This window comes from Pan paniscus, chromosome 20 (assembly GCF_029289425.2).
Source record: "Pan paniscus chromosome 20, NHGRI_mPanPan1-v2.0_pri, whole genome shotgun sequence".
Taxonomy (NCBI): Eukaryota; Metazoa; Chordata; class Mammalia; order Primates; family Hominidae; genus Pan; species Pan paniscus.
The window spans coordinates 62,037,450-62,048,392 of record NC_073269.2 but is presented as its reverse complement, the minus strand read 5'-3'; the positions used below and the strand labels follow the sequence as shown (position 1 = coordinate 62,048,392).

Here is a 10,943-nt window from a genome sequence, read left to right as displayed (position 1 = left end):
TTACTTTCCCCCAGAAGAAACGGGGGCACTGGCACTGGCTGGATTGATCACAGGACAGATATTCAGGATGCTCTGATCATCTTGACTTCCACGTTGATGAGCAAAAAATGGACGCCATGGCTCGCAAACAGGAATCTCGATGAATGTGTAGATATGGCACCCATCACTAACATTGTAAAAGGCAATGGACCTCATACCTACATCCAGGAAAATCCCCACTCTGTGCAACTGGGGACTCACCCAGAGAGGAGTCATAGGCACAGTGCTGGCAGCAAAGACATTTCCTTCTCTGCAACCCACAGTCAAGAAGCCGTGTTCTGAAGAAAGCTCAATCATCCCCTGTCGGTTCACAGATTCCTTGCACACGCCCACATCCCACACTTGGCTGGTGCCCACGTCCACCTCCCAGTAATGGCGGCCGGAAGTGAAGGGAGGGGTGCCCAGGACGCACAGGGTAGTGTCGAACCTCTCAGCTTGCTCCTTCCTATTCTGGCTCAAATCCCCACTTCGGAAACTCCTCAGGTCTTCAGAAATGATGAGATAGTTGTTGGCTGTGTCCACATCGAACGTCATATCCACTGTGCAAAGAAGAACCAGGATTTCAGCAAAGACACACTCTACAGACTCCCACTGGCCTTTGACTGCAAACACTTAAACGCATTATTCACTTTTACTCTTATTCTACTTTCTTTCCCAAATCAAAATTTCCTGGGGAAACTTGTTTGGCCACCTGAGGAGGTTCAATTTTATCTACAGATTACATGAATATGATCATTGTAACAAGTCCACCTTATCCATATTGGAAATGCCTCTCCAAATAAGTTAGTGGATAATTTGATGAAAATTAGTTTTCCATTTAGCACACACGATACATGAAAGAAGACAGTAGCTTGCTCTCCAAAGTATTCTACAAACTTGCACAGATTCCATGAAAATCTCTACGCAAAGGTGAGAACTGCTGTTGTTTGTGAAGCATGGAAGTTTTAGATGCTACATATCCTGCTAATGCCTATGTTTAATGAAGAAATGTTTGAAAGTCGTTTTCCCAGTGCCTTTTATGGATTGTGGCAGGTCCTATAGATTCCTTACCTTGAAACTTCCTCATCCTTGGGTTCATTGTTAGAACCTTTTTCAGCTTGGGCTCTAGTTCCTTGATGATGGAAACCAGCGCCCTCAGCTTGTACTTGGGCTTGATGTCATCCTTCTGAGAGACCACAGAGCAGAAACGGCACAGTAAACCTTCCCCATCGGGCTCCTTCTGGAGTGAATTGAGGCACTGGAGGCAGCAGGCATATCCACATTTCAGTTGCACGGCTTCTTCAAGATCTTTCAGGCAGACAGGACATCTAATGACCTGTTTGAAGTGCTCAGCCATGGCAGATGTCTATAGAAAAAAAAATGAACACGGAATTAGAATTTCCACGAGCTGAATGAACAGCTGATAGTGTCTGGGGCTTTTATCTTTACATGCATGGAGCTATCATGGCACGATACTTAAAATCACTACTGCTAGTGATGAAGACACAACATGAATACAAATGTCAATGACTTGAGGTCCTGAATTTCTAATATCTGTAATACTCATTGGAATAAAGGGCATGATTCACCGAAAGACTTTGAGTTGAAAGAGTAAAGGAGTCTAGACCTGAGCTGTTTGATATGGTAGCCACCAGTGACAAATGGCTATTGAGACCTGAAATGGGGCGTATCTGAATGGAGATGTGCTGTGAGCCAAATACACTCTTATTTTTGAAGACATAAGGGGGAAAAGAGAACGTAAACTATCTGCTCGAGAGCGTTGAAAGTTGCTCACATGTTAAACGATAGTATATTTTGAGTTAAAATTCATTAGGTTTGTTTTGTTCTATTTTAATGACTACCAGAAAATGAATTTACAATTACATATATGGGTTATCTTATGTTTCTATTGGACAGTGCTGGAGTCCATTTGAAGACCTTCTACTTCCCCAACTGTGCAAAGTGGATGTGGTGAAAACCCTGATAGCACACCAAAAGGACAAGACACAAAATACAAGTAAGTCGTACCAGGTAAAACTGAATCTTCTGCATAGCGGGAAAAAAAAAAAAGCAAAAAAAAAAAAACTAAAAGAAACCAAACAAGCAGCCATATATATGACAGTGGATTAATATTCAAAATATATGAGGAATATTTTCAAGGCCGTAGCAAAAAGAAAAAAAAGCCAAAATAATCCAAATTCCAGTGGGCAAAAATCTGAATAGATATTTCTCTGAAAAGCACACACCAATGACCAGCAAGTACTGAAGAACAAGCTCAACTTGACTCACCATGCGAGAAATGCAATTTAAACTGAGACAGGAATACTGTGTGGTCACAAGAGAATGGAGAACGTATCCAGTGACAGTTTCACATAAGACCAAAACAGTGGCTTTTAAAATTAGCCACTTGTCATTAAAATTACAAGGACAAGGAGGAACCTGGGCTCATGAGGTGCTAAAAAACCGGAGGGAGTGAAGCTCGTTGAAAGCATTGCCACAGTAATGACCATGGTCATTACCACACGAAATCACACACTCTGCAGTGTCACGGCTGACCCCAGCATGCCCATATGTAGTACAAAAATGGGTACCTCACCAATTCTAAAAAATCTCTGCTTTTTTCCTAGAAAACCTAATGATTAGCTCACGTCCTATTTACAAGGACTGACAAAAATAGAAACCCCGAACTCCATTGAGCGCCACCAGCTTTCAGAATCACGCCCACACTTCTCTCCTAACAGTGTGCTTTTGCTCTGGAATAGAAACTTCTCGCCTTTCACTTCATTCTGGCTCATCCCTGAATTCGTTCTCCCGATAGCATCCAGAACCTGGAAACTGGCTGGGTCTGGGGTCTCTCTGGCATCCAGAGAGCCTCCTGAGCCTTCCAGCAACAAAACCGCGATGACATATTACCCCCTCTCTGCTAGGATGTCTATGATCAAAAAGACAAAAGATAAGTGTTGGTAAGAATGTGTAGAAAGGGGAACCCTTGTGCACGGTTGGTGGGAAAGAAAATGGTACAACCACTACAGAAAATAGTAGGGAGGTTTCTGAAAACATGAAGAATAGAACTGCCTGTGTTCCAGCAACCCTACTTCTGTGTTTCTACGTGAAAGAAAGAGGTCAGCATGTCAAAGAGACATCTGCACTCTCAGGTTCTCTGCAGCGTTATTCACAAGAGCCATGGAACCAACCCCAGAGTCTGTGAGAGAAAAATGGATGAGGAAATGGTGATATATACATGGGATTATTCTACCATAAAAAAGAAGGAAATTCTGGCATTTCACCCATGTGGATGAAGGCCGAGGGCACCATGGGAAGTGAAATAAGTGAGGCTGAGGGAAGTAAACACTGTATGATCTCAGTTATGTGGAATCTGAGTTGACTGATCTCATAGAATCAGAACATAGCCACTGCACTCCAGCCTGGCAGACAGAGCGAGACACTGTCTCAAAACAATTAAAGAAATAATGAATCCCCATCCTGGAAGAGGTAGGTCCCAGCATCCGGCCAGATCTTTTCCACAATAGTAATTTAAACAACCTTTGCTTTTCATTTCCTTCCCTTTCTCTTTCTGAATTAAAAGGAACAAAAAACTGAAGAAAAAAAATCAGAAAATAAGACAAGAATGATGGTTGCCAGGGGTTGTGGGAAGGGGAGAATAGGAAAACAATACCAAACCCATAGGAAAACCAGAGGTTGAATAACGCAGCCACCGAACCTCTGTCCATCATTTCAGAAAGTCTACCAAATTCTGATGAAATTCAAGCAAATGGAGATTGTCACGTCTCTTGCCTTGGTACTGAAAATCTAAGACTTACGTAACTGTTACCAGGGCAGAGGTCCCATTATCCTCCAGAAATACAGTGTGTCTGTCATGGAGTTGGCCTCAGACAACTCTTGTGGAATCAAGACATTATTGCATTCCCCTAGACTCTCATACGCCTTTTGTAAAAATGAATTCCAAGAGATTGAACTCACCTCTCCTTCTGGAGTTTCTCCCCTGGTCTCCAGCTGCTTCTGCGGACAGCTCAGATCTGGAGTGAGAGCTGGCTGCCAGCAGCTTTTATAGGAGAGGATCTCTCCACCCACCTTAGCCACACCCTTTCCCTCCTTTTTAATCCAATCAGATTCTGATTTCATTCTGCCATCATTGAGATGGTTACTTTTGGACAGGTTTTTACCATAAAAGAAGAGGATTGTGTTTTCAGTGTTAGTTTTTCATTAACAAGGACAAAATATTGCCATGCAATAATCTTTATATAAGATCTTGAATATTATGCCTATTGATTAAAATTTGGAAATCAATTAAAATTAATTAAAATCTTAAAATTTGGGGTGACATTTAAAATTCCTCTCAAATGAACGGTGCGACTTTCAAAGAGTTTTCTATTATAAACGTAACACCTTTTCACATTTCAATAAAAGAGGTGAGTTAAACCTACCCAGTAGTCGTTACTAACAGGACACTCCACAGACCACACTCAACTCTCAAAAACATTTTCTCTATAATGTAAAGATTCTAATTAAGAAGCTTAGGAAAGAAATCCCAAAACGGTTTCCAGACAATCATTCAGCCAGTGAAAGTCCGGTTTTTCTTTTTAGTTGCAGCATCTAAAATGAAAGGTAAAAGATACTGTTACAATCTTTCTATTTCCCTTACATCACAACATAAGTAAAATGAGATTCATTTCCTCTTTGAAAATGTTCACAATTGGGTTCCTCATGTATTAAATATATTATAGGGGATCAGAGTTCATGGATAAGAACGTAAAAGTGGGAGACTGGAGGTCAGGTGGGAAAGGATTTGATTACATTAATGTGATTAAATTAACAGTCTTTAATTCAATCATCTCCACAGTAGTCACTGTCTAGTGATTGCTAGATCTCTTCTTTCCTATTCAAAGCCAAGGCAGTTCTCAATTCCTTTTGTCTCGTGAAGGCCAATTGAGAAACACAAATCTCTACGTTGCGGTGCATATATTAGATGAAATCCTTGCACATTGCATTTCTTCATTGATTGGCATCTATAATATAATCTGCCACCTGTATGTCCATGTACACACACATACCGTATCTACACATATGCATGCAGGGAGAAAACGCTTATCTCTTCTCGCATAATTCTAATTGGTTTATTTTCTCATATAAATCCTTTTAAAATATACTCACATTTCTGGGAGCAGTTATTCTCCAGCTTGTAATTTTACGGACCCATGTTCCTGGAGCACTGATCCCTCACATCTTTTAATTTTTATCTGCTTTCAGTAAAGCTTGAACAAAATTTCTGTTCTCTTTGGGAATACCAGGTGGCCTCAGTTGTGGAAAGCACCAAGCCCAGTGGGTTGATTTGCCTCTCTAATATTCTCCCAAAATATCTTACAGCCTGGAATTGCATTCATGCTCATGTCTTGGAAGCGGAGTTCTTCCGTTCAGAATTAGAGAAGAGCGTCTTAGGATTGCTGGCACACTGGTGGGGTTGGTTTGGGTGTTAGATATTTTACACCTCTTTTCCAATTGCATCTTTTCACAGAAAGCAGCTCCGCTGGCTTCTACTAAGACAGTGGTAAAGTTTCCTTGGCCGCTCTCATGTACGCTTCCCCTTTGCCTTCCTCCATGATTGTTCAGTTTCCCGAGGCCACCCAGTGATGTTCCCCGTGCGACCTGCAGAACTATAAATTAATGAAACCTCTTTTCTTCATAAATTACCCAGTCTCCGGTAGTTCTTTAGAGCAGTGTGAGAATGAACTGATATAGAATATTGGTACCAGGAGTGAGGCACTGCTATTGAGGTACCTGAAAATGTGGAAGCGACTTTGGAACTGGGTAACGGGCAAAGGTTGCAACCGTTTGGAGGGCTCAGAAGAAGACAGGAAGATGTGAGAATGTCTGGAACTGCCCAGATACTTGTCAGATGGTTTTGATCAAAATGCTGACAATTGAATTGCTCTTAGTGAAGTAAGTGCAAGTAGAAATTAAGGTGATTGATTACGATATTTTCTTCCTATTAGGAGTTTCTCAGTGAGCTTCAACCGCATCTAGAAATTTTGGAAATGTGTGCTTTTCATTCAACTCAGGATAGCTGTAATTTCCATTGTCATTTCATATTTGATCATTTTATTTCGAAGTGGTTATTTAATTTGCATGTATGTGGAGAATTTATGGATTTCTTCCTGTTACTGATTTCCAATTTGACTCTGTTGCCGTCATAGGAGAGGGTGTATAGTATTTCAATTTTAAAGCTAATGAGATCTCTCTAAGCCCACACATATTCGTGGCAAACACTCAGTGTGCACTTGAAATGAATGTCAGTGTTCAGTTGTTGGGTTAAACTGAATACATGAACATATATAATTTTGCCGTATTCATAGGTCCTTCTGATTTGAAATTCAGTTACTGTGTTGGGTCACATTCAAAGTATTATTTAGTTCATAACTTCCATAACACATACTACACTAATCTTGCAGAAAATAGAAAACATTGGCAAATGAATCTGAATTTTCAAAATATTTATTGAACAGAAATATAAACATAAGCCCCAAAGAAAACAACATGACAAACTTGAAGTACAATGTAATTTTCCCCTCATTAATATAATTGCTTTCTGTTCATGGTTTACAGAGTGATGGCTCTTCCCCTTCTGTCCCTTTGTACCTATGTGTACCTAGCAGAAAAGTTCTTAGCTATGGCTATGGGCGCACTGAAACTTCCTAAAGATGATTATGTTGAAATGTTTATTTACTTTCCCCCAGAAGAAACGGGGGCACTGGCACTGGCTGGATTGATCACAGGACAGATATTCAGGATGCTCTGATCATCTTGACTTCCACGTTGATGAGCAAAAAATGGACGCCATGGCTCGCAAACAGGAATCTCGATGAATGTGTAGATATGGCACCCATCACTAACATTGTAAAAGGCAATGGACCTCATACCTACATCCAGGAAAATCCCCACTCTGTGCAACTGGGGACTCACCCAGAGAGGAGTCATAGGCACAGTGCTGGCAGCAAAGACATTTCCTTCTCTGCAACCCACAGTCAAGAAGCCGTGTTCTGAAGAAAGCTCAATCATCCCCTGTCGGTTCACAGATTCCTTGCACACGCCCACATCCCACACTTGGCTGGTGCCCACGTCCACCTCCCAGTAATGGCGGCCGGAAGTGAAGCGAGGGGTGCCCAGGACGCACAGGGTAGTGTCGAACCTCTCAGCTTGCTCCTTCCTATTCTGGCTCAAATCCCCACTTCGGAAACTCCTCAGGTCTTCAGAAATGATGAGATAGTTGTTGGCTGTGTCCACATCGAACGTCATATCCACTGTGCAAAGAAGAACCAGGATTTCAGCAAAGACACACTCTACAGACTCCCACTGGCCTTTGACTGCAAACACTTAAACGCATTATTCACTTTTACTCTTATTCTACTTTCTTTCCCAAATCAAAATTTCCTGGGGAAACTTGTTTGGCCACCTGAGGAGGTTCAATTTTATCTACAGATTACATGAATATGATCATTGTAACAAGTCCACCTTATCCATATTGGAAATGCCTCTCCAAATAAGTTAGTGGATAATTTGATGAAAATTAGTTTTCCATTTAGCACACACGATACATGAAAGAAGACAGTAGCTTGCTCTCCAAAGTATTCTACAAACTTGCACAGATTCCATGAAAATCTCTACGCAAAGGTGAGAACTGCTGTTGTTTGTGAAGCATGGAAGTTTTAGATGCTACATATCCTGCTAATGCCTATGTTTAATGAAGAAATGTTTGAAAGTCGTTTTCCCAGTGCCTTTTATGGGTTGTGGCAGGTCCTATAGATTCCTTACCTTGAAACTTCCTCATCCTTGGGTTCATTGTTAGAACCTTTTTCAGCTTGGGCTCTAGTTCCTTGATGATGGAAACCAGCGCCCTCAGCTTGTACTTGGGCTTGATGTCATCCTTCTGAGAGACCACAGAGCAGAAACGGCACAGTAAACCTTCCCCATCGGGCTCCTTCTGGAGTGAATTGAGGCACTGGAGGCAGCAGGCATATCCACATTTCAGTTGCACGGCTTCTTCAAGATCTTTCAGGCAGACAGGACATCTAATGACCTGTTTGAAGTGCTCAGCCATGGCAGATGTCTATAGAAAAAAAAATGAACACGGAATTAGAATTTCCACGAGCTGAATGAACAGCTGATAGTGTCTGGGGCTTTTATCTTTACATGCATGGAGCTATCATGGCACGATACTTAAAATCACTACTGCTAGTGATGAAGACACAACATGAATACAAATGTCAATGACTTGAGGTCCTGAATTTCTAATATCTGTAATACTCATTGGAATAAAGGGCATGATTCACCGAAAGACTTTGAGTTGAAAGAGTAAAGGAGTCTAGACCTGAGCTGTTTGATATGGTAGCCACCAGTGACAAATGGCTATTGAGACCTGAAATGGGGCGTATCTGAATGGAGATGTGCTGTGAGCCAAATACACTCTTATTTTTGAAGACATAAGGGGGAAAAGAGAACGTAAACTATCTGCTCGAGAGCGTTGAAAGTTGCTCACATGTTAAACGATAGTATATTTTGAGTTAAAATTCATTAGGTTTGTTTTGTTCTATTTTAATGACTACCAGAAAATGAATTTACAATTACATATATGGGTTATCTTATGTTTCTATTGGACAGTGCTGGAGTCCATTTGAAGACCTTCTACTTCCCCAACTGTGCAAAGTGGATGTGGTGAAAACCCTGATAGCACACCAAAAGGACAAGACACAAAATACAAGTAAGTCGTACCAGGTAAAACTGAATCTTCTGCATAGCGGGAAAAAAAAAAAAAGCAAAAAAAAAAAACTAAAAGAAACCAAACAAGCAGCCATATATATGACAGTGGATTAATATTCAAAATATATGAGGAATATTTTCAAGGCCGTAGCAAAAAGAAAAAAAAGCCAAAATAATCCAAATTCCAGTGGGCAAAAATCTGAATAGATATTTCTCTGAAAAGCACACACCAATGACCAGCAAGTACTGAAGAACAAGCTCAACTTGACTCACCATGCGAGAAATGCAATTTAAACTGAGACAGGAATACTGTGTGGTCACAAGAGAATGGAGAACGTATCCAGTGACAGTTTCACATAAGACCAAAACAGTGGCTTTTAAAATTAGCCACTTGTCATTAAAATTACAAGGACAAGGAGGAACCTGGGCTCATGAGGTGCTAAAAAACCGGAGGGAGTGAAGCTCGTTGAAAGCATTGCCACAGTAATGACCATGGTCATTACCACACGAAATCACACACTCTGCAGTGTCACGGCTGACCCCAGCATGCCCATATGTAGTACAAAAATGGGTACCTCACCAATTCTAAAAAATCTCTGCTTTTTTCCTAGAAAACCTAATGATTAGCTCACGTCCTATTTACAAGGACTGACAAAAATAGAAACCCCGAACTCCATTGAGCGCCACCAGCTTTCAGAATCACGCCCACACTTCTCTCCTAACAGTGTGCTTTTGCTCTGGAATAGAAACTTCTCGCCTTTCACTTCATTCTGGCTCATCCCTGAATTCGTTCTCCCGATAGCATCCAGAACCTGGAAACTGGCTGGGTCTGGGGTCTCTCTGGCATCCAGAGAGCCTCCTGAGCCTTCCAGCAACAAAACCGCGATGACATATTACCCCCTCTCTGCTAGGATGTCTATGATCAAAAAGACAAAAGATAAGTGTTGGTAAGAATGTGTAGAAAGGGGAACCCTTGTGCACGGTTGGTGGGAAAGAAAATGGTACAACCACTACAGAAAATAGTAGGGAGGTTTCTGAAAACATGAAGAATAGAACTGCCTGTGTTCCAGCAACCCTACTTCTGTGTTTCTACGTGAAAGAAAGAGGTCAGCATGTCAAAGAGACATCTGCACTCTCAGGTTCTCTGCAGCGTTATTCACAAGAGCCATGGAACCAACCCCAGAGTCTGTGAGAGAAAAATGGATGAGGAAATGGTGATATATACATGGGATTATTCTACCATAAAAAAGAAGGAAATTCTGGCATTTCACCCATGTGGATGAAGGCCGAGGGCACCATGGGAAGTGAAATAAGTGAGGCTGAGGGAAGTAAACACTGTATGATCTCAGTTATGTGGAATCTGAGTTGACTGATCTCATAGAATCAGAACATAGCCACTGCACTCCAGCCTGGCAGACAGAGCGAGACACTGTCTCAAAACAATTAAAGAAATAATGAATCCCCATCCTGGAAGAGGTAGGTCCCAGCATCCGGCCAGATCTTTTCCACAATAGTAATTTAAACAACCTTTGCTTTTCATTTCCTTCCCTTTCTCTTTCTGAATTAAAAGGAACAAAAAACTGAAGAAAAAAAATCAGAAAATAAGACAAGAATGATGGTTGCCAGGGGTTGTGGGAAGGGGAGAATAGGAAAACAATACCAAACCCATAGGAAAACCAGAGGTTGAATAACGCAGCCACCGAACCTCTGTCCATCATTTCAGAAAGTCTACCAAATTCTGATGAAATTCAAGCAAATGGAGATTGTCACGTCTCTTGCCTTGGTACTGAAAATCTAAGACTTACGTAACTGTTACCAGGGCAGAGGTCCCATTATCCTCCAGAAATACAGTGTGTCTGTCATGGAGTTGGCCTCAGACAACTCTTGTGGAATCAAGACATTATTGCATTCCCCTAGACTCTCATACGCCTTTTGTAAAAATGAATTCCAAGAGATTGAACTCACCTCTCCTTCTGGAGTTTCTCCCCTGGTCTCCAGCTGCTTCTGCGGACAGCTCAGATCTGGAGTGAGAGCTGGCTGCCAGCAGCTTTTATAGGAGAGGATCTCTCCACCCACCTTAGCCACACCCTTTCCCTCCTTTTTAATCCAATCAGATTCTGATTTCATTCTGCCATCATTGAGATGGTTACTTT

The 10,943-nt window shown here is 41.5% G+C and overlaps 2 protein-coding genes across 2 annotated transcripts; both read right to left on the bottom strand.

The window, feature by feature from the left end:
- Nucleotides 1–4,188, bottom strand: LOC129394819 (ret finger protein-like 4A). Its single transcript, XM_055104250.2, has 2 exons — nt 1,090–4,188; nt 1–578 (listed from the first exon to the last, which is right to left on the bottom strand). The coding sequence occupies exons 1-2, from the start codon at nt 1,373–1,375 to the stop codon at nt 1–3; spliced, it is 864 nt and encodes a 287-aa protein (XP_054960225.2). The 5' UTR covers nt 1,376–4,188.
- A 2,568-nt stretch (nt 4,189–6,756) lies between these two features.
- Nucleotides 6,757–10,943, bottom strand: LOC129394818 (ret finger protein-like 4A). The gene is made up of 2 exons (XM_055104249.2): nt 7,846–10,943; nt 6,757–7,334 (listed from the first exon to the last, which is right to left on the bottom strand). The coding sequence occupies exons 1-2, from the start codon at nt 8,129–8,131 to the stop codon at nt 6,757–6,759; spliced, it is 864 nt and encodes a 287-aa protein (XP_054960224.1). The 5' UTR covers nt 8,132–10,943.

Excerpts from the sequence above, each read along its gene's own strand:
- LOC129394819 (XM_055104250.2), bottom strand. The coding sequence starts at position 1,375 with ATGGCTGAGCACTTCAAACAGGTCATTAGATGTCCTGTCTGCCTGAAA. Across the intron at positions 579-1,089 it reads AAGGATGAGGAAGTTTCAAG|TGGATATGACGTTCGATGTG; the intron begins GTAAGGAATCTA and ends TTCTTTGCACAG.
- LOC129394818 (XM_055104249.2), bottom strand. The coding sequence starts at position 8,131 with ATGGCTGAGCACTTCAAACAGGTCATTAGATGTCCTGTCTGCCTGAAA. Across the intron at positions 7,335-7,845 it reads AAGGATGAGGAAGTTTCAAG|TGGATATGACGTTCGATGTG; the intron begins GTAAGGAATCTA and ends TTCTTTGCACAG.